The sequence below is a fragment of the Neomonachus schauinslandi genome, chromosome 13 (assembly GCF_002201575.2).
Source record: "Neomonachus schauinslandi chromosome 13, ASM220157v2, whole genome shotgun sequence".
Classification (NCBI taxonomy): Eukaryota; Metazoa; Chordata; class Mammalia; order Carnivora; family Phocidae; genus Neomonachus; species Neomonachus schauinslandi.
In genome coordinates, this window is record NC_058415.1 from 72,482,311 (window position 1) to 72,506,204 (window position 23,894).

Sequence of the window (23,894 nt, forward strand, 5' to 3'; positions counted from 1 at the left end):
TATACGTGAAATGAGAAACAACCTATTAACCACCTCAGAAGGCATTTCAAAAGATCAGATGAGACAATGTTTACAGAAAACCTTGTCAACCTTAAAGCGCTGGCCACCTTTAGAGAAGCAGGCTCTGCTATTAGTAGACGTTAGAAACCATGGCCCATCCTCATTAACCAACTCAAAGGAGAAACTCTGAGGCCCGCTCGGATGGGGACCCATGTCACGGGGTCCTGGCCATGGCGGCACAGCCTCCAGGGACCCGGGAATCAGGGAGGAGGCAAACAACGGGATCCACCAACTACACCTTCTCTGGTAGGGCAGTCTGTGAAATGGGACACCAAAGCTGGGTCTGTAACACACAGCTGCTCCCTTTCCAAGGACCTGCTCCTCAGCAACATCCAGGTTCACAGTTTGCTAGTGTTGTTAGCAGAATTCCCAATTCCTGTGGCTTTATACCTCCGGGCTGAAAATACCGTGCCGGCTGGCGTGTGGCCCGGCTTCTGGAGCCCCAGGATGATGAAGGATAAATACGAAGGGGTGTGCTCAGAGGAGCAGACAGCCTTGAGACGTGGCCATGTGGTGACGCGGGGGAGGAGGAGGAGGGCGTCAGCAGGCAGACGGAGCAGTTATTAGAGGAGGGAAAAAAGAAGTGAAGATCTTCCAAATAACAGTTCTTTGGGGAATGTAACAAGTACTCTCCTCTAAATTAACTTTCTCCATTCTCAGTCCAATAATCCAGATGACTATTGGTTCTCGAAGTCACACAAACTCTTTTATTGGGGTTTTCCTATATAAATCCTTAGGGAGCTCTTTGATATGCATTATGGCACATTTTAATCTAAGTTCTGCATTTTAATTGATCCACTGAAAGATAATGTGAGAACTAAAATGTACTTTTAGAATTTCTTAACCCCCAGGATGATAATTAACTATTAAAATGTGTTTAGAGCCTGAATTGCAAATCAGAACAGCACAAGAATTAACTTAGCCAAGCACATCACTGAGATTTCCTAGCTATGCAGTAAATTCAGTGAAAACTGTTTCCTTTTTTCCAAAATGGAAACAGCTTTGTTACTTTGTCTAATGCATTTAAAATTCTTTCAGTACAGAAAGAATATCAAATGTGAAAGTCATCCAGGATCCCCCCCAGTGGAAGTTACCACTGGTAAACATATTTTGATGTATCACCTTCTAAACTTTTGTAAGCATATATGTGCATATGAGCTTTTTCAAAATTAATGTCATGTTATTCATATAGTTGATAACTCAGTAATATACTGTTAAGGCTAACCTATGTCAATAAAAATTATTTTCCAACGTATTTTTATTGGCTACATAATATTCCACTTCATGTATATGCCATGATTTATTTAACCAATCTCCTATTGACAGACATTTGGGATTGTTTCCAATATTTCACTTATAAACAACTACAACTACAGAAAATTATAAATATGAGTGCTATCTACTTCTCTCCATAAATAAGTTTGAAAATCTGGATAAAATAGATGATTTTCTAGGAATATGTAAATTACCAAAATGGACACCAAAAAGGATAGGAAACTTAGACCAGTAAGTATAGGATTTTTTAAAATAGCCCAAGGACTACCTCTCCAAAAAAAGCCACATCCAGATAATTTGCAAGTGAAATCTCCCAAGCCTTTAAAAATTCTATTTAGAGTAGTCCAGAGAAAGAAGAAAGAAATTCTTTCACATTCTTTTTTTAAAATTTAGAATAACACTGACACCAAGCCCAACAAAAATGGCATATAAAAAAGAAAATAAACCAACCTCACTTCTGAATATCAATGTAAAATTTCTAAATAAAATTTAGCAAATATAATCCAGATAAAAAGAATAAAAAACCAAAGACCCAGAAGACTCCATTCCAAATATTAGTATGTAAGATCATTATCAGAAAATCTAATAATATAACCTTACCATATGACTTGTTTAAAGCAGAAACATATGATCACTCTAACACATGTCTAAAAGATGTGATAAAAGTAACTCATTTCTGATTTTTTTTTAAGCCCTAGTAAAGTGAGAATAGGTAGAGGTTTCCTTAAGATTATGTCATTCCAGGGGCGCCTGGGGGCTCAGTTGGTTGAGCATCGGACTCTTGATTTTGGCTCAGGTCATGATCACAGGGTCCTAGGATCAAGCCCCAAGTCAGGTTCTGAGCTCAGCACGAAGTCTGCTTGAGATTCTCTCTCTCCTTCTCCCTCTGCCACTCTGCCCCGACGCATGCACATGAGCTTTCTCTCTCTCTCTCTCTCAAATAAATAAATAATTAAATAAAATCTTAAAAAAAAAAAAAAAAAAAAGAATGCAACCTCTGAAACCAGAATTCCTGGGTTCAAGTTCGGCTCTCTCACTAGCTGTATGACCTTGAACAGATTACTTCATTTCTCCATGCCTCACCTTTCTCATCTGTAAAATGGGATAATAATAGTACATACTCATAGGGATCCTGTAAGGTAAGTGCTTAGAACAGCACCTGGCACATAGCACTGGATTAGTGTGCATAAGAATATAAGTAGATATCCATAACATCAAAGAGCCAAGACCACGAACAAGTAATGAAAAACTAAAACCATTGCCATGAAAGTCATGACTAAGAAAAGAGTACTCAAAGTCAACACTACTATTTAAATTGTTGTTCTGAAAATACTAACCAAGTGGGTCAATCAGGAGAAACCTAACTTTTATAAATGTAGAAAAACAAAGATGGAATTAATCATGATTTGCAGATGATAACTGTTCCTGAAAATACCAAGAGAATCAACTGAATGCCTATTAAGGACAACATGAATTTACTGGATCTATTTCATTCATTCACTACCCTAAAGAGAAATTTAGAGAGAACTATGAAAACAATCTCAAAATGCCAGAAGCTGGGAACCTGAACCTTTTGAAAACTCACCTTGGCAATTTAATTTTGGGGACTCCCATGTGCCCAAGGCTGTGCAGCTTGAAACTGTATCTTCTGAGCCACTGAAAAATCCTTCTTTGCAAGCATAACGAACCTGGCTGCCAAGCCTAGAAGTATAATTTCCGACGATAAAGCCATCTGGGACCTCAGGAGGGGTGCCGCAGTCTATTTCTGAAAATAAATTAACGTCAAATTCATTAGTATGTGAATATGAATTTTCAAAACTCATCATCTCTCTCCACCCCTACCCCATCATTCCCTTTCCCTCCACACACACCTGAGCGATATTTTACATAGACTGGTTCATTTCCATTTTGACTTCTGGGCATGTTTCCAATGATTGTCTCTAGTCAACCTTCTGGCCTTCCATAGGAATAGCATCTACACACGCACAAAGCTGATGGGATTTGGCAGTCAACCTTCACTAATTCACACTAGTTAAAGAGAAGCCTACCCCAGCGAAGTAAAAAATTTGAATTGCAAAATACCTTCAGATATATATGGCTTTGTAGTTTTCAGAGTCACTTTTCTGTTGCTGGTCCTTACCAGGGCAGCTATGTTTACTATCCAAAATCAGGTTTAATAGGAGAATATCTATTAACTACTAAAAATCCCAGAAGTTTACTAATTGTAGCTTTTTAAAAAAAAAAAAATGAGATAGCCAGCCCCTTCTATCTTGTAATATTGACTTTATTTCATAGGTTGTACAGATGCACAAAGGATAGATAATCTCCACTCATATCCCCAACACAGACCCCACAGACGCAGGCTCAGAGCAAGAGAAAGTCATCTGAGAACAGAATCCCACTTTCAGAAAGCTCCCTTCTTTGGCAGAAACCCACCTGTGCATGACGTGGCATCTCTGGTCGGGTGGAAAGGCTCGGGTCCATTCTTTGGCAAGAATCCATCCATACAGTAGCATTCGAAACTTCCATAAGTGTTCACACACCGTCCTCCTTGCTTGCACAGGCCGGAAACCTCACACTCATCCTCATCTTGAGACCCAGATATAAGAAGGGAGAGAAAAAACAGAAAAAGGGAAACACAGGGGCAGAGGGGTATTGGAACAGCCACTTCTCACATTCTCAATCTACCCTTCAAAAATGGATGCATTTGTTTGCAATGGCATCATGAATTTTATTTCATTCTTCAAAGATTCTTTTCATATACCCTTTATGCCATCGGTACTAAAAGGTGTTCAATAAATCCTTGTCAGTGTGTTTTGGAAATTTACGAAAACCAACGACCATCACGAACTCTCCGACACCCAACAAAATGAGCCCAAAAAAAGTATGCTGAAAAAAATTCAATCACTACAAAATAAGGATGTCCTCTACCTCATACTAAAATACCTGAAGGATGGGGCATCTGGGTGGCTTAATCTGTTAAGCGTCCAACTCTTGGTTTCGGCTCAGGTCGTGATCTCAGGGTCATAAGATCAAGCTCCTCATCGGGCTCCATGCTGGGTGTGAAGACTGCTTAAGATTTTCTCTCTCTCTCTCCCTCTTCCTCTGCCCCTCCCCTGTCCCTCTCTTTAAAAAAAAAAATAAATAAATACCTGAAGTAGAACTCCAAATATAAAACAATTTAAACCAGAGTGAAAAATGCTTTCTAGCTCATGAGCATAGGATGGTGAGGCAGGTAGTAAAAGGAAAATTCAGAAGGGTCTCACTAATTTTACCAAGATTACAAGAACTTAAGACGAGCTTCGAGAAGAAAAAGACATGCCCCTTGGCAGACTTTTCCCCTAGACCTCCAAAAGTATCAGGTACAGCGGTAAAAACCACACAGTAATTCAGAGACTGGAGAAGAAACCTCTCTGCCAGTTAGCAGATTTTTTCCCCTAGAAATGACTTAGAGAACAAAACTAAAACTTTAGGAATTCCATCAGAGCCATACAAACACCAATTTCACCTAGAGAAAAAAAATACCTTAAGTGAAATGGGACTTTTCCCAGGACACTTACAAGAACCATGGCGGGGGGGCAGGGGGCAGGGGAGCAAAGAACAGGGAGTAGCAAGACTGAAGGAATCCTGGTTGTTACCAGGCTCCGGGATTTTAAAGGCCAGTAATTTTGGAAGGACCAATATAAAGTGGCCAGTATTCTATTTTGCCAGGTAAAGAGCGTTTTGTTTTGTTTTGTTTTCCAAAACCTACTAACACCATAATTTCACAAAAGAAGGAAGAAAATAATATCAGAACCCTTTTAAATTTGTGATTTTATTAAAATTCACTATAGTCTCCTTTTTGTGTGGTTTCTGGTCTTGACCAATGAACTCCTCATCACTCACTGATTATTGTTTAGGAGGCAGTGATTCGTTGAATTGCTGAAAGAGCCCATACAAGCTAACAATTCTGATAAACCTACGGCTTTAATGCAGCAAACTTTGAGGAAAATCTGGGAGATGATCTCTAAAGATGGTGGCCATCTCTTGGGGATTCAAGAGGGGAATCCATTCCACCACCACCCGCCCTTGGGTTGGTCTCGAGACTTGCTTTGGACAATAGAATGCAGCAGAAGTTAATGCTATGCCTTCTGTGAACCTAATCTTGGAAACGACTGGCAGCTTCCTCTCTCCCTCTGTTGGAATACAGTGGCCATGCTGTAAGGAAATCCAAGCTATCATGCTTGGGAGAGAAGTCACTCAGGGGACACCCTGAAGTTGAGACACCAAGTGAAGAGAGAGACCACATGGAAAACTAAGGTATCCTGGCTGATAGTCAGCATCAAGGCCCTAGAATGTGAGAGAGACCTTCTTTTACCTACCAGCCCAGCCCAGCCACCAGCTGAATGTTTCCACATGAGTGAGAGAACCACCTAGCCATGGAACTGTGAGTACTAATAAATTGTTGTTATAAGCCATTAAATGGGGCAGGGGGCTGGGGCGGGAAGTACCATTATGCAGTAATAGATGACCAAAACACTCTTGACATATGAAGAGATGCAGGAGTCCAAATGAGATTAAGAGGATACTGTAATCTGGTGCCTGGCTGGCTCAGTTGGTAGAATGTGTGATGCTTGATCTCAGAGTTGTGAGTTCAAGCCCCACACTGGGTGTAGAGAGTACTTAAAAATAAAATCTTAAAAAAAAAAGAGGATACTGCAATCAATGAAAAAAAGAGGGGAACTTCTGAAAAAAAACAATGAGATCTTGGAAATTAAAAGCAAAATATGAACGCCAAAAATAAAAACCAAATAGAGGCACTGAATAATAGGTTGGTTGCTGCTGGAAAATAAATTTGCAAATTCCAACTTAAAGAATTCTCCAAAAACACATGGAAAAGGAAATTATATAAGACAGAAGCTATAGGACAATAAACAATATAAGGACAGATCCAAAATATGTAATATTCACTTAAGAGGAATTGCAGGGGGCACCTGGGTAGCTCAGTCAGTTAAGTGTCCGACTCTTGATTTTGGTTCAGGTCATGATCCCCGGGTCGTGGGACTAAGCCCCAAGTCAGGCTCTGTGCTCAACATGGAGTCTGCTTGAAATTCTCTCTCCCTCTGTCCCTCCCTCTCATGTTCACTCTCTTTCTCTCTCTCTCTAAACTAAAATAAATCTTTATTAAAAATTAATATCGGGCGCCTGGGTGGCTCAGTTGGTTGAGCGACTGCCTTCGGCTCAGGTCATGATCCTGGAGTCCCGGGATCGACTCCCGCATCGGGCTCCCTGCTCAGCGGGGGGTCTGCTTCTCCCTCTGACCCTCCTCCCTCTCATGCTCTCTGTCTCTCATTCTCTCTCTCACAAATAAATAAATAAAATCTTAAAAAAAAAATTAATATCAAAGGGAAAATTTCCTCTGCTTATGTATTCACTTCCAAACAGCCTTTTGAGGTGACAGGCATTAATGTTGAAAAGTGAAAGTCATTCTGAATTTCATGGAATAAAAGAAAATCTATGAAATGAGAGAGAAAGGAATGGTTTTCTATGAAGGAAAGAACACCGACCTGACCTAGGATTTCTTGTCTGAAACACCAAATAGTAATGGAATATTTACAGAGTCCTAAGGAAAAGGGAGCAAGACACAGTACTATAGTTAAGTCAACGAATGACATTTCAGAACATGAAGGATCTCAGAAATCATACTATTGATTTTTTTTTTTTTTTTTTTTAAGCAGACTCCACACTCAGCACGGAGCCCAACTCAGGGATCAAACTGAGAACTGTGAGATCAAGACCTGAGCCAAGATCAAGAGCTGGAAGCTCAACCAACTGAGCCACCCAGGCACTCCCTGACATTTCTTTTCTGAAAAAGATTTTGAAAAATATTCAAGCCAGTGAAAAACATCAGAATAAATAATGTCAAGAAAGAGAAAACATAATTTAAAACAAAACAAAGAGGTAAGAAATGAAACCAATAAAAACTCAGTTAAACAATTGTTGGTAACAGGGCACCTAGGTGGCTCAGTTGGTTAAGCGTCTGCCTTCAGCTCAGGTTATGATCTCAGGGTCCTGGGATCGAGCCCCACATCAGGTTCTCTGCTCGGCGGGGAGTCTGCTTCTCGCTCTCACTCTCCTTCTGTGCTCTCCCTCTCTCTCTCTCTTTCTCTCAAATAAATAAATAAAATCTTTAAAAAAAAAAAAACACAGTTGTTGATAATACAATCATGGAGTTTTGGGTAATAGTTAACAGGATTCTCAAAATATAAATAATATGAAATAAAATCAATCTCAATCCAGCACAAACTTTAGAGATGATTTCAACCCTGCAGGATCCAACATGTGTTCCTAGAATTGGATCCATCATTTTAGCTTATCAAGATTCTGTAGGGCGCCTGGGTGGCTCAGTTGGTTAAGCGACTGCCTTCGGCTCAGGTCATGATCCTGGAGTCCCGGGATCGAGTCCCGTGTCGGGCTCCCTGCTCGGCAGGGGGCCTGCTTCTGCCTCTGACCCTCCCCCCTCTCATGTGCTCTCTCTTTCTCATTCTCTCTGTCTCAAATAAATAAATAAAATCTTTAAAAAAAAAAAAAAAAAGAAGATTCTGTATTCCAAGTGGGAGTTTGTAAAATGTGTACATATACCTTTGACACAGTAATCATCTTCCAGCCTGCCCATTTGCCCCAGGCTCTTCAAAAGACAGTGAGTGGGAATAAATGGCATTTTCTGTAGACTTCTAAAAACAGGCAGTACCAGCACTATAGGGCAAACATGTGGCTAGGTAGCAATGGTAGGGAAAGAGACGGAGTTTTTAGATACTGATCAGCTCTGTATGAGTCACCACAGTCATTAATCACCTTGCTTTGTGTCCAGCCATTCAACAACCTAATAAAAATTATTGTTATAACGAGCGCTAATCCCAGGGACTCTTGTGTGTCATCTGACACATGGCGGCCACTGTTCTACACGCTTCATTATTTATGACTAATTATTTTCATCTTATTCTGCACAATAACCCCATGAGGTAGATGCTATTATTATCCCCATTTTACAAAGGAAGTACATGAAGCACAGAGTGGGTAAGTAAGTACACTGAAATCACACAGGTTAAGTGGTGGGAAAGCCAGACTTGGAAACCAGGTATGTGGCTCCAGGACCACACCCTTAACCACTAGCCACACTGTCCCCCCCCCCACTACAGTCAGTGTACCAGCATCCAATCAATAATTCCATCTTGTCCACAGACAATGTCAAAGATATCCATTGTCTTAATGAAGTCTAGAAGTACCTACCATCTATCCCTGAGACCGGTGACATGATTTTTGACTTTTAATGCCCTGCTACCTCTTAATGTTCACAAACCGTCCCTTTTCTAACCTATTCTAGAATCTTGGCTGGGTAAACATATTAAGCTCATTAGAATAACTTCTCCATGTGGTGGATTCCATGGGGCCTCCAAGGTTAGAACATATTTGCTTGGGAAGGAAAAACGCTCTGAGCAACTGAGCAACCTTATTAACATACCTAACTAATCGAGGGGGAAATTTTCCCTTGTCCCATTGTACATACCGGACTATTTAACTTTATCCACAGCCAGAACAATTCCTTGCCAGAAAGTAGCAAAACCAGGCAGGACACACTGACCTGGTCCCAGGGCCCTGATGTTCTATATTTACTCCTTTTCATCTAATAGCCTCAGTTTGAAAGTCAAACAGACCCAGGTTTGAGAACTGATTCTGCTACTTATTAGATGTACTCAGGTCTGTTCCTTAACCTTTCTAAACCACTTTTGTAAAATGAAGCTAATTAGGTCCTCGATGCATGTGGGCTAATACATGAATGGGCCTTGCCTCTCTACTGACTCAGTTCTCCCTGCAGCACAAGCCACTCCTTCAGAGCCTGCACCTAACCCTCAGTGTGACCATGAGCAACGCCCTTGCACGCGCACACACACACACACACACTCTCATAGGTTTCTTGGCTGAGGTCTGGGGAGCGGCCCCATGGCTTGTCCCCCCTGGATCTGAATGCTCTCGGCCCGAATCTGAAAATTCATCTGGAGGACCCTTAGCTAGAACAGGAGTGTCAAAGAGGCAAGGGTTTAGCTTCGGCAGCCGTGCCAGAGAGGCGAGTTTCTGAATGCCCCATTACACGCAAGCTCTTGCCTGCAGGAGCCTTTAAAATCTGAAGACTCAGAACGGACTCAGCAATAAAAGTGCACTGAAGAATTGCCACATTCATGAAAATGCTCTCACAGCCTGCTCTTCTCCCTGTAGCCAACTAATTACTAGTTCCTGCCGACTCCATGCAGGTGAGACAGAAATGACTTCCTCACATCTTGGGAAGTAACGTTACTGTTTTTTTCCTGCCATCTTGCGTCCTCAAATGCCAAGTTCAGCTAAGAAGTCTGCATCTTAAGAAGCCATATTTAGGGCGCCTGGGTGGCTCAGATGGTTAAGCGTCTGCCTTCGGCTCAGGTCATGATTCCAGGGTCCTGGATCGAGTCCCGCATCGGACTCCCTGCTAGGTGGGGAGCCTGCTTCTCCCTCTGCCTCTGCCTCTCTCTCTCTCTCTGACTCTCATGAATAAATAAAAATAAAAAAAAAACATTAAAAAAAAAAAAAAAAAAAAAAAAGAAGCCATATTTAGAGGGACAGAAACACCCATTTAAAATCAAGACCGTTAAATTCGCATCATTCATTGCTAATGTCCAGTGTTGGCAAAGATGTGAAGACATGAAGACCTTCATGAAATGACTAGTGAGAGAGAATACTGGTGTGAACCTTTTGGAAGACAGTCTGGCACGATGTACCAAAAGTAACAATGTGTAGGTACACCTTCGACACAGAAATTATTTTCCAGGGCGCCTGGGTGGCTCAGTCGTTAAGCGTCTGCCTTCAGCTCAGGTCATGATCCTGGGGTCCTGGGATCGAGCCCCACATCGGGCTCCCTGCTCGGCGGGAAGCCTGCTTCTCCCTCTCCCACTCCCCCTGCCTGTGTTCCCTCTCTCGCTGTGTCTCTCTCTGTCAAGTAAATAAATAAAATCTTTAAAAAAAAAAAAAAGAAATTATTTTCCAGAATTTATAACAAGGAATATAATTATCTGTAAGGATGTAGGTACAAGGATGTTCATTATAGCATTTCTTATGATAGCAAAAAAAAAAACAAAAACAAAAACAAAACAACCACAAGAGGGGAAAAAATAATCAGTTAAGTAACACAGTACAGCCACATAATAAATTCCGTGTAGTTAATATATAAGGTATTATATGTCTATCTCTATATTACTTTTTTTTTTTTTAAAGATTTTATTTATTTGACAGAGACACAGTGAGAGAGGGAACACAAGCAGGGGGAGTGGGAGAGGGAGAAGCAGGCTTCCCGCGGAGCAGGGAGCCCGATGCGGGGCTCGATCCCAGGACCCTGGGACCACGACCTGAGCCGAAGGCAGACACTTAACGACTGAGCCACCCAGGCACCCCTATATTACTTTTTAAGTGTTATAGTTTATACTTAAAAAGTACTGATCTTTTTTTAAAAAAGATTTATTTACTTATTTATTTGAGAGAGAGAGTGGGGGAGGGGCAGAGGGAGAGAATCTTCAAGCAGACTCCCTGCTGAGCATGGAGCCCAACTCAGAGCTCAATCTCACAGCCCATGAGATCATGACCTGAACTTAAATCATGAGTCAGACACTTAACCGACTGAGCCACAAAGGTGCCCCCAAAAATGTACTGATCTTAGGTGTACAGTTCATGAGTTGTGAAAATCTCGTACAAACCATGTAGCCAACATCCAAAACAAGAGATAGAACATTCCATCATCCAGCAAGTTCCCTCAGGCTTCTTTCCAGCCAATCCCCACCCCCAAACAACCACTCATTTTTTGAAAAGAAAGATCTTACTTCTAAGTAATCTCGACACCCAACATGGGGCTCAAACTCACCACCCCAAGATCAAGAGTCACATGCTCCACCAACTGAGCCAGCCAGGCGCCCCAAATAACCACCTTTTGATTTCTATCACTATAAATTATTTTTGCCTGTACTTTACATAAATGGACTCTCCTAATGCATTTAAGGGAAGGGTGCTTTGGTTTAACCATCTTCTGATTCAGAGTCTTTGACCTCTCTCTCCTTCCTAGGAGCTGGAGCACTAGTGGGAGCCTGAAGCCATCACCCACCACCACTGGAGACCTAACTAAGCAGGAGTCAAGGGGATTCCACAGGGAAAATAGTCAAGAAGCCACTGGTTATGAGCAGTGCTCTGGGAAGTGGGAAGCAATAACCCCCAGGACACTCTTCCTTAGGTTTATCTTTCCTTACTTCTTCCTTCTTTCAGGGTAGTAAAAAATGACACTTTTGGAATAAAACCCAGCTAAAACAAAGGATTAGGGTTTGGGGAGCAAAATCCCACTTGGAGAGAGCCCTGGGAGAAACCGCAGGACAGCTGCAAGTCCATTGAGCAATACCCCCCACAGAGCCAGCACAATCCCAGCAGGACTACACGTTCTGAGCCCACAGCACGCTGCTCCGGGACCTGAAACAACAGGGCAGCTGAGAAGCTTGTGAGCAAAGGCTCACAGGGAAAACAGGCTCCTGACCTGGGAGAGGGATTTACACCCAGAAACAAAGGTGTTTACCTCACCACAGGCAGACCTACGGGGTACAGGCTCTGAGCAGAAGGTTCCAGACACTGATGAAGGGCAAGGCATTCACTCTCTCTAGGTTCTTTTTTTTTTTTTCCCCCATTTCCTGGTCAAGGCTGAAATGCTGTTACATTTCTTTTTTTTTTTTTTTTAAGATTTTATTTATTTATTATTTGACAGAGAGAGACACAGCGAGAGAGGGAACACAAGCAGGGGGAGGGGGGAGAAGGAGAAGCAGGCTTCCCGCGGAGCGGGGAGTCCGATGCGGGGCTCGATCCCAGGACCCTGAGATCATGACCTGAGCCGAAGGCAGACACTTAACGACTGAGCCACCCAGGCGCCCCTGCTGTTACATTTCTCTAGAAGAAACGGCATCAGGCCCTTGATACTGCAGAAATGAGCTGACGAAAAAGAAGGCTGCAGCCGCCGTCAGATTCAAGATGGATTCCCAAGACTTGGGGAATTCAAAGGCGAAAAAAGGCATTTTGCAGTTCTCAGCAGACGTGGTAGGGCCACGCCTCCTTGGAATGAGGCTGGCAGGGAGGTGACAGCCCCAGGCCTGCTCCCACACCAGTTTCATCTCTCTCCCACCCCCCCTCACTCTGGAAACGCCACTGAACCTCTCCCTCTGCCAAGCTGCCAGGAGCCCCAGAACTTGCTTGGGGGCAGCCCGGGGGACAGGGCCAGGACATCTGCAAGCTCTCCGGAACTAGAACCCTTGCAACTGCATTGTCATCTCTCGCTGGGGACATCCAAAGAGGCCCACCTGCAAGCAGCTCTGAAATCTAGCTCAGACTCTGCAAAGTACAACCAACACCTGGTCGCAGGAGTTCTTGGAATTCCAGAACCAGGATTCAGATCCTGTGGTTCCAGACAAACACCGGATAACCGCTGAGACCCCAAAACGTGCTAAGCCTCTGCCTCAGCTGAAGTTCGCTGCTGTTCCTGTGGCAAGTGTGATGCTTAGAGACACTCAGTATCATCGAGAAAAGTCCCCCATCAGCTTTTACAAAGTGATAACCCGAGACCTCCAAAGGAGAGGTCACGAGAATGACTGCCCTCAGATACGGGCCTTCTTTTGAAGTGATGGAGGTATTCTGAAATTAGATAGTGGTGGTTGTTGCACAACTTTGTGAATATACTAAAAACCACTGAATTGTATACCTTGACAGAGTGAATTTGATGGCGTGTGAATTATATCTCATTAAAAAAAAAAGAGGGGGGGTCACTAAATAATTACAACAAGTAGAAGAGAGAGAAGCAGAGTCAAGATCAAGATTTTGTTCCAGGAAGACTGGCTCTTATTAGGCTGACATCTCTTTGGCCCTTGCATAAAATATTTCTTTCTTCTTCTCCTCCTCCTTCTTCTCCTCCTCCTTCATATTTTTTTTAAAGTCAAATGCATCCTTGGGAACTCGAGTGATAGATACAGTGATAAACGTTTTTCCCCAGCAAACTCCCGCAGCCTTGAAAACACAATTTCGGGTATCGTGTCCTCCAGAAAGTTCCCGGATCCCTTCCCCACTTCCAAGATAAGAGCCCCCAAGGACTCCAGATCCCCTAAGTGCCCTTTGCTCACCTATGACTAACACCTTATACTGAAATTAGCTGTCTGCCCTCAGCTCCCACTGGCACCGCCTTGGCACATGAGAGGTGTGTGAGAAATGTGTCCTGACCGAACTCAACACGCTATCACCATCTTGTCGGGCTTCTTAAAAATGGGCACGTGATGGGATGAGCACTGGATGTTATACTGAACCGATGAATCGTTGAACATTACATCAAAAGCCAATGATGTACAATACCTTGGCTAATTGAATTTAAATTTAAAAAAATTTTTTTAATTCATACTTTTTTTAACGCATCTACTTTAATTCTGCAGCACTACACTTCTGCAACCATATAACAAGCCGTTTGCTACCGAAAACAACAGTGTATCATAAAACGTTTTCTCAGAGGAAATGCAGTTCATTCATGCCAAGAATAAATCAAGTGGACCCCGTGAAGGATTTCTACCTTGGTACAGGTCAAGAGGGAGAATGAATCAGAGCATCAGAATCCGTGCTTCCTGGTGGGTAAGGAGATAAAACATGTTCTCCTCTCCCTTCCTTTTCCCCGAAAACCTTTAAATATCACAAAGCTTTTAAGCAGAGTCATTAAGTCTATGCAAAGCCATCCCAGAACCAGGAGTCTTTTCCTGCCTTTCCTCTTCCTTACTGTTCCTAGATTTTCTTAGAAAACCAAAGAGCTATAATGTCATGACATGCTGTACACAAAGTTCAGCCAAGAGTTTCAGGGCCCACTGAAAATTAGGATTTTGCCCATCCATTGTATTCAACCAACATGTGCCCAAAGCGTCAGAGCTGCTGAGATCCAAAACGTTGCTCTCCTTGCCCCGCTGATTCCTCTGAGAGGTTAAGTCCCATCTCTAACCCAGCACCACTCTGAGCTCCCGGAAGCCAACATCACAATGCCCGCCCCCTGGGCCCTTAGTGCGCAGTGTGCACCATGGGGAGCGCCAGAGTCACCCCAAAAACACCCCAGCTGGAGTTACAGGAACCTGCAGATGGTACACCATCTCTGAGAGCCCCTCCTTGTTTGGTAGAAAAATGTTCAAATGCACAGAACAAGAGAAAGAATATTCCGGTGAACTCCCACAGACCCACCCCCCCACCCCCAAGACTGAACAACTCACAGTTTGTCAGTTAAGATCCTTTAGAGATCATAATAACACTAGATGCCTCATAATACCCCTAGATACTTCAGCATGCATCTCCCAAAATGAGAATATCATCCCCAGTATCACGATGCCATGATGCCAGCTAACAAAAGTAACAACAGTTTCCTAACACTAACTAATACTCAAATTTCCCTCATGGACCTTCTGAAAGGAGAGTCCCTCCCTTAAATGACACCCTGTCCCGGCCCTGCCCTCTCCCTCCTCCACAGGCCAGACACCTGTCCTGCCATCGTGGCGGCCCCCTCCTCGAGTACCTGTGCAAAAGCTGCCATCATTGGGAATGAATGTTTTGTTGTTGTTTGTGGCTCGATATCCTTCTAGGCAAACACAGTAAAAGCCTCCGAGCGTGTTGTGGCAAGATGTGTGGTTTCCGCAGACCACAGTGGCTCCAAACTGGCACTCGTTTTTATCTGTTGAAACGTTGAGACAACACACAGAAAGGGCTATCAATCCATACCATGTTCAGCAACCCAGACTGTTCTCCTGTGCTATAGACTTGGGAGTTGCTATTCCGTGACAACATCTCAAGGGTCTATTTCCCCAGCCTCTTTTCTTTTCACGATGCTTCTCAGACTGCAGGGCATGGGTCCCTGGTAGTCGTGCACTAGGTGTATATGAAACCACAAGAGAGGGGCCCCTGGGTGGCTCAGTCAGTTAAGCAGCCGACTCTTGATTTCGGCTCAGGTCATGATCTCAGGGTCATGAGATTGAGCCCCACGTTGGGCCCTGCGCTGAGCACGAAGTCTGCTGAAGTTTCTCTCTCCCTCCACGTCCCCCTACCGCCCGCACACTCACGCCACTCTAAAATAAATAAATAAAATCTTAAAAACACACACACAAGAGAAACCCAACATCTTAATCTGAATATCATCTTATTTGAAGATTGGGAGAAGGGGACTACACATTCCCCCATCAACCGTGTTAATCTGTCATTATATACTATTCCAGCTCTGTCTTCCAAGCTGCATACTGTGATTCTTTTTCAATTTCTCCATATTCAAAAAGATCTTGTGAAAGAAACAAATCCAGGAGCATCCCATTTTTCCAGCTCAGCTAGCCATTCTCTTGCTTTTTTCATGAAAGGCAGACCAGGACGATTTTGCATCCAGTGATTAACCGGAAAATTTGTTACTTCTGAGTTACCAGGAAACACAATGGAATTAGTGCTTAAGCCTCATCCGGGAGCAGAGCTAATATGGTGGCAGGAACAGCTCCTGCTAATCGTCAATGACCCATGTGAATAATATTAGTCACCCAGTGAGAAGGAGCTGAAGTATACGATGCCTGATGAGTCTGCAGAGGCCTGACCTGAGTATTTTTAATTCAGTCATTTGACATAGACGTCAAATGAAAGTAAATCTCCCTCCTGTCTCTGTCCTGTAGCTCAGGGCTTAGCGAACTTTTTCTGTGATGGGCCCGTCAAAGGTCTCCGGTGGCAAGTGTTCACCCATGCTTTTGGAGCACAAAGCAACCACAGACAATAAGTAAACAAACGAGCAATGTTGTCTTCTAATAAAACTCTATTTACAAAAACAGGCAGCGGCCAAATTTGGCCCGCAGGCCTCTGCTGACTCTGCTCTGGCCTCTACCATCAGAAGAACTCCTGTGACCAATTTCTTATGCATTCTTTCAGAGCTGATCTCCCCTGCTGGTGGTTTTGTTTTGTTTTGTTTTGGGGGGGCGGGATCACCAATTTATGAACTGGAGTTTTTTCTGACTGTTATTTAATGTTTTACTGTTCGCCTCTCACAACTGCACTCAGTTCCTGCCAACTCAAAAGTACCTTTCTCAAAATCTGGTGTTCCTTCCTCCACCGCCCCCCATTCTCCTTACAGGTGTTACCTTTTGGAAAATGTAACTGAACACAGAACACACTTCACTGTTAACACTGTCCGTGTTGAGATCTGCCTGGGAGCTGAGAGAAACAGCCCTCAAGCCACAGCCTGGCCAAGCGTCCAGCCCAGCTTATGAGCACTGCACGGGGCTTTCGGACACAAGTCCATAATGGCACATTCCAGTCCTTGGCTGTTATTTCTGAGACAGGGCCTCCCCTGCAGACTTCACCAGAAGGGACAGTGGGTTTGTAGAGAATTCTAAATTTCTGAGGTCCCTTGACTGCAGACCACGTTACAGCACGTGGGGCACACAGGTAATGTCACCTGTGACCTGCGGTGTGGTCTCAGAAGGCCACGTACTGGGCGCCTGGGTGGCTCAGTCGTTAAGCGTCTGCCTTCGGCCCAGGTCATGATCCCAGGGTCCTGGGATCGAGTCCCACATCGGGCTCCCTGCTCCGCGGGAAGCCTGCTTCTCCCTCTCCCACTCCCCCTGCTTGTGTTCCTGCTCTCGCTATGTCTCTCTCTGTCAAATAAATAAATAAAATCTTTAAAAAAAAAAAAAGAAGGCCACGTACTGGCGTAGGCAGTGTCTAGTGTCCGCGAGCAAGCACCACATAAATCAATAAGCCCCTTCGCCCCATTAAGAGAAGTTCCTCTTCAGAAGTCCAAGAGCAATCAAGAGTGTGGTGAGCTTCCGCAGGAGGGGGACTGCCTTTGGGGAGGGAGCAGAAAAGGCTTGTCCGTGCTCAATTCCAACCTCATTTCCAAGCCCCTGCTAGCAAGCTGTGGGAGGAGAGGGGTTCGAGAGATGCCTCAGGAACCTAGACTGTAGGGTAGCCACAATTCTCCTGGGCAGAATCCCAAAGAGAGAGGGTCGGCGGTGGCACAAATCCAGCCTGCAGGAACGGGCGATGGTGTGTGCCTGTGAAAGCTCGTATCTGCGAAGGAGAATATGACTTTTGGAACTGGGAATTTTTATTTTGCTTTGGGAAGAAAAAAATCCAAAGATATCACAAGGCTGTATACACCGTCAGTGCACAACCGCAAGGCAAACTGTCGGTATTTGCACTGACGTAACAAGGCTGCCGGGAGGACGCCGTGATCCTCCTAACGTTCACTACTATAAACGAGCCGTGAGGTTTTCCCTCTCTCCGAATTGGGCTTGAACCTGGATACTGCCCGACTCTCACGGCACGGAGGAGACCGTGAAGCCAAAAAATAACCTCAGATACTTCCTAAAGGTCTTTGTATTCCTTTAAGGCACCCAAGACCCCAAAGGGCTACAACTACAAAAAATTTTGAGAATGGATTCCGGTAGACATAAGACCCAAAGCAGGACTACTTCACTAGTTAGCCAGAAAGTCCAATAGGCAACTGTGTTTTGTCTTTCCTCAGGGTACTAATACAAATCGTTTTACATCAGAACAACCAACAGAAATTAAGGAAGGCAATATTCACTCAAGTTGTTAAGTTAAACTCAAGACTTGAAACAGATTTCAAATTTGTGTTGGGTCAGAGAATTTCCAGAGATTCAAGTTCAATGTCTCTCAAACACGAAAGATACTTCCTTGGAAAGGCTGCAGAAAGGCTATATCCAAACACTAAAACAAAGGCGTATTATAATGGACAAAACTTCTTGTAATAAAAACACGTGGGGGTGCCTGGGTGGCTCAGTCGGTTAAGCGACTGCCTTCGGCTCAGGTCGTGATCCTGGAGTCCCGGGATCGAGTCCCGCGTCGGGCTCCCTGCTCGGCAGGGGGTCTGCTTCTCCCTCTGACCCTCCTCCCTCTCGTGCTCTCTGTCTCTCATTCTCTCTCTCTCAAATAAATAAATAAAATCTTAAAAAAAATAAATAAATAAAAACATGTGAACAAAACAACGTTTTCCCCAGAAGGACGTTAGCTCTTCAACACTAGGGAATCTCATTACTCGATTCAACTTTTCAACTTCACCCAGGATTCAGAACTTACCAATACAGTAAGTCCTCCCATTGCCCACAAATCCATATTTGCAAACACACATCTTCATCCCTTCTGTTTGCTTGCAGGTAGCGTGTTCATGGCAAGTGGCACAGACATCTAAACCGGAATCATAAATTGTAGATGAAGGAAAAGAAAAATTCAATCACCTCTAGACAAGTCACATTTTGGGTAGTAGACATTTACAATGGAGAAGCAAAATTTGAATAGCAGAATTATAAAAGGCAGAGCTGATCCCAACCTTAAAAACCTGCAATGGCTACTCATTGCCCACAGAGTAAAGTACAAATACCTCTACCAGGCAATCAAAACTCTGAACAGTCCCGACTCTAAGCTAACCCCTCCAAGCCTCACTGTTCCCAAACCCAAACCACACACAATATTCTCTAGGGAGGAGGCTGACTACTCCTTCCCATGCACGCTGTCCCCTGTCCTACCTCATGTTGCAGTCACGATGTGCCCTTCAAGTAGAATGCCTATCCCTCCTTCTCCGCCCAGCTAGCACCCATTCCTACTTTAAGATTCACCTTAAACATCACATTCTCCACACTCCGAATGGTAACACACTCTCCGAATGGTATCGTCCCCATTCCTCCATTCTTGTGAAAAATTAAATTCCTCTGTGCTCCACTAACACTCGCATATTCCCACGTCAGCCGTGTTAATTTGTCATTATATACTGTTCCAGCTCTGGCTTCCAAGCCGCAGATCGTGCATGAGCTTCTCCCCCAGGACAGGGATCATGTCATTTGCCCATATATCATCATGCCACAGTATAAACATTCAAGATACTTTTACTGACTGACCGGATAAAGGAACTTGCAGTCCTACTTGCCACAACTCAAAAAGCAAGTGGAAGGGAGAAGAGCTCATCTGTCTATTACCCCATCTGTGTTTCTTTTAGGAAAAAACTGAATATGTTTAAAAGGTCAGCGAGATGAACAGCCAGGTCCCAGCAGATGACCAGATCCCAATTACTTCGACAGGCAGCAAAAATGTATGAGGCCAGCACAGACAAACCTACCAGAGGATGACTGATATATGGCCCAAGGTCAACCAAGGACGTCCACCCGAGGCTACGTGGGCCGCCATGCTGTCCTCTCAGTGGAGGATTTTAGGAGCGGCCCTCATCAGGAGAGTCTTCCAGCGTGGAATTCCATCTTCGTCTTGGCCCCACGACTACCCAGGTAATAAAGACTCAGCCCTCAGGTTGCTCTAGGCAACTGAGACAGGGAGATTTCCAAGTACAGACAGCCCCTGACTTACAATGGTTCGACTTACAATCTTCCAGCTTTACAACGGTGCAAAAGCGATACACGTTCAGTAGAAAGCATACCTCAAATTTTGAATTTTGATCTTTCCCCAGACTAGGGATATGCGGTGTGATCCTCCCCCGTGAGGCTGGGCAGTGGCAGTGAGCTCCAGCCCCAGCCAGCCACGCGATCACAGGGGCAAACAACCGATAAACTCACAACCGTTCTGTACCCGCACGACCACTCTGTTTATCACCTTCAGTATAATATTCAATACATCACATGACATAGTCCACACTTTATTATAAAACAGGCTGGGTGTCAGGTGATCTTGCCCCACTGTAAGGGAACATGTGTTTTGTGCACATTTACAGTAGGCTAGGCTGAGCTATAATGTCTCATAGATCAGGAGTATTAAACGCATTTTCGATTTATGAGATTTCCAAGTTATGATGTAACCCAATTGTAAGTTCGGGAAGATCTGAACTGATTGTTAACCATGCCTGCTTTTTCTTTCTTTCTTTCTTTTTTTAAAGATTTTTATTTATCTATTTGAGAGAGAGAGATAGTGAGAGTAAGAGTGGAGGCGGGGATCAGGGAGAGGGAGAAGCAGGCTCCCCGCTGAGCAGGGAGCCCAACGTGGGGCTCTATCCCAGGACCCTGGAATCATGACCTGAGCCGAAGGCAGACGCTTAATCATCTGAGCCACCCAGGCTCCCCCTGCTTTTTCTTTTAAAACAAATATAACACAGAAATGAGACAAACCACTGTTTATCCCTAAGTAATACTAAATTAACCGTGGAGTATTTACAAAATTTATTATATCGCAGACCATTAAAAAAAATGCAACCAAGTGCAAAAAAAAGTAGAAACTGTAGAAGTCGTACATGACTACCATGTAATAATGTAATAAGACTACAAAATAAAACATAAGACTAGCATTCCCAAAAGAAACCTACTTGGAAACTACAGAACACTCTCATAAATAATTCTTGGGACAAAAAGGATAGCCAAATTGAAATGTTTGGGGGCACCTAGCTGGCTCATTCGGTAGAGCACGCGACTCGTGATCTCGGAGTTGTGAGTTTGAGCCCCACGTTGGGTGTGGAAATTACTTAAAATTTTTTTTTAATTGAAATGTTTAATACTAGATATAAAAAGGTATCCACTCTAGAAAAAGTTTTTCATGTTTTTGTACTTTAAAAGACAGAAAGAAAAGCAGGCAGCCCGAGGGTGGGGGGAAGCCTTAGAATTTTAACACAAGAAATTTGGGGGGGGAAATTCCTTAAAAAGAGGCAGCCAGGGGGTCCTGGGTGGCTCAGTCGCTAAGCATCTGCCTTCGGATCAGGTCATGATCCCAGGGTCCTGGGATGGAGCCCCGCATCAGGCTCCTTGCTCAGCAGGGAGTCCACTTGTCCCTCTCCCTCTGCCCCTCCAGCAACCCCCGCCCCGTCCCCCTGCTCAAGTTCGTGCATGCTCTCTCTCTCTCTCATGCTCTCTCTCTCTCAAATACATAAAGTCTTTAAAAAAAAGAAAGAAAGAAGAAAGAAAGGAAGGAAGGAAGGAAGAAGAAAGAAAGAAAGAGGAAAGAAAGAAAAAAAGAAAAAGAAAGAAAGAAAGAAAAAAGAAAAAGAGAAAGAAAGAAAGAAAGAAAAAGAAAGAAAGAAAGAAAGAAAAAGAAAGAAAGGGAAAATAGAGGGTTTGGGGGGCTTGGGGGTCAAGAATTAGTAAAGAAACAAAGTATTAGAAATTACATCCAAATTCATTGAAAAAAAAAGTTTCCCCAAAGTCAGTGCATCATAAAGACCAGCAGCAATGACTCAAGGGTACTGGTTAGAGGAACAAAGAACATATGCAAACACATAACATTAGGAATATGAAAGAGCTTGTAAGAAAAAAATACATAAAAGTTTTTTTATTACAGATGAAAGACTTGCAGTTAAACATTGCAGATTTAGTACACTCTCAAAGCTCCACCTCCCCGAAAGACATCAAGGACCAGAAAGGTATAAACTCTGGCAGACAAGATGACAGCAGATGAGGATGTCAACAATATCTCAGAAGAGGGAAGAGAATGGACATACAGGAATGGTTTGAGAGGAAGAACTAAAAGCCGGCCCCAAAGGCAGGAATTGGGGCCACTGAGTACTTCAGAAGGCAGGTGTCAGGGACAGGACTCAAAGTTCAAGGAACTAGGTACAAACACGGAGAAGGAGTAGGTAGAGACCCCATTCCCCTCGTTAACCCTGGCATAAGATGGAGTTTACAACCTGGAGGAAATGGACCAGAGAGGCCCCTGACTATAGGGGCAACAGGCAGAGCTGAAGTGAGAACGGGTCGCCGTACCTAAATGTCCATCAGTGCGGAGTAAATATATGTAACCATTTTAACACATAACATTTTTAAATGGTGCCATAGGACACTATCAATTCATAATCACACGCAACCAAAATCCTGGAAATACCCTTTAAATAACAGATCCTGGGTCAAGTCCAATAAATCCAGTGTGACCAACCATATAATGATGAACACTCTCCCCAGTGTGTACATATAGTGCAATAACAAAACATAAATACCATATTTATGAAATCATCAACAACAGAATGGTAAAATGTTTGATTTTTTTTTCTAATATGGAATATTTGTCTTTTTAAAGATGGCAGCATTTATATACGTCCAGTTCCAGAAACTTACATCAGATGGGGAAAAAAAAGGATTATTTCATTCAACTGTTGAGTGAATCTAATAAACACACACACAAAATTAAGAAATGAAGTAGTGGGCGCCTGGGTGGCTCAGTTGGTTAAGCGACTGCCTTCGGCTCAGGTCATGATCCTGGAGTCCCGGGATCGAGTCCCGCATCGGGCTCCCTGCTCGGCGGGGAGTCTGCTTCTCCCTCTGACTCTCATGCTCTCTGTCTCTCATTCTCTCTCTCAAATAAATAAATAAAATCTTTAAAAAAAAAAAAAAAAGAAATGAAGTAGTGCCACCCACTCAGATAAATTAACGGAAGTCCAGTCTGAATTAGTGAAGGACAGAATGTAAAGTTTTTTAAATAAATTGAATTAAGTTCAAGTTCATTCAATAAACAGAACCAAACAAAATAAGGCCTTGTAAGAAGGCAGCCAGATACAGGGGGAAAGCAAGCACTGGAGCTGAGTGTCAGAACTAGATCCTAAATCTAGCCGAGTCTAATTCATTGTACGACCTTTAACAAATCACTGAACCTCTCTGGATCCCAATTTTTTCATCTGTAAAACAAGGGATTTGGGCTTCTCAAATTTTAAAGGGCATTCAAGGGCATCTGGGTGGCTCAGGTCATGATCTCAGGGTCATGAGATCTCAGGGTCCTGGGAGTGAGCCCCCCATCAAGCCCCACTCAGCAGAGAGTCCGCTTGTCTCCCTCTCTCTGCCCCCCCCAACATTCTCTAAGATAAATACGTAAATCTTTAAAAAAAAATTTAAAGGGCACTCAAATCACCTGGGGCTAGTGCTAAACTGCAGGCTCTGATTCAGGGTGGGGCCCTGCATTTTGCATTTCTAACAAGCTCCCAGGGGAACCACATTTTGAGCAGCAGGGGTTAAGTGGCCTCCAAAGTCCTTGTCCCCTAATCGGCAGACACTTCATCCTTAGGGTGCCTGTTTTAATGACCCACTAAGAATAATTCAGCAAGGTGTAACCCCAGAAGGACAGTATTTGGCATGTTCGGCTCAATAAATGTCTGTTCCCCATACTGGCAAAAAGAGAACATGTATGCCAGGCTACCAAAGGCTTCTCAGACCACTTGCAGGAGGGAAAGCAGTTTCCAGAGGAAGGGCCTCAACTAGAGCTTCTTACTCAGCCATAATTAACCATCTGCAGGGCCTTATATGGCAGCTTCTGAGTTCTAATTGCTTCAGGGACTAAGTAGCCTCTTGTGGGGGCGGGGGGCGGGGGAGGGGGCGGAGGTCCTCGGGACAATGACACAACTTATCCTAAGGAAAGGGGCAGGAAGTACAGTCCTAATCCAAGAAAAGACAGGGCGGGGAGGGTTGCTTCTAACCACACAACAGTCTCCACCGTTCACCAGCCCCTAGCTCAGTTAAGAATCACCTACAGAGGGGCCCCTGGGTGGCTCAGTCGTTAAG

At 43.8% G+C, this 23,894-nt stretch overlaps 1 protein-coding gene across 1 annotated transcript in view; it reads right to left on the reverse strand.

The window, feature by feature from the left end:
- Nucleotides 1-19,103, reverse strand: part of SUSD1 (sushi domain containing 1) — a 107,416-nt gene extending 88,313 nt beyond the window's left edge. The window contains 5 exon segments of the mRNA XM_021691606.1: nucleotides 2,921-3,100; nucleotides 3,772-3,924; nucleotides 14,954-15,109; nucleotides 18,505-18,628; nucleotides 19,041-19,103. Of these exon segments, the coding sequence (XP_021547281.1) occupies nucleotides 2,921-3,100; nucleotides 3,772-3,924; nucleotides 14,954-15,109; nucleotides 18,505-18,628; nucleotides 19,041-19,103 (676 nt within the window).
- Between the last annotated feature and the right edge of the window lie 4,791 nt (nucleotides 19,104-23,894).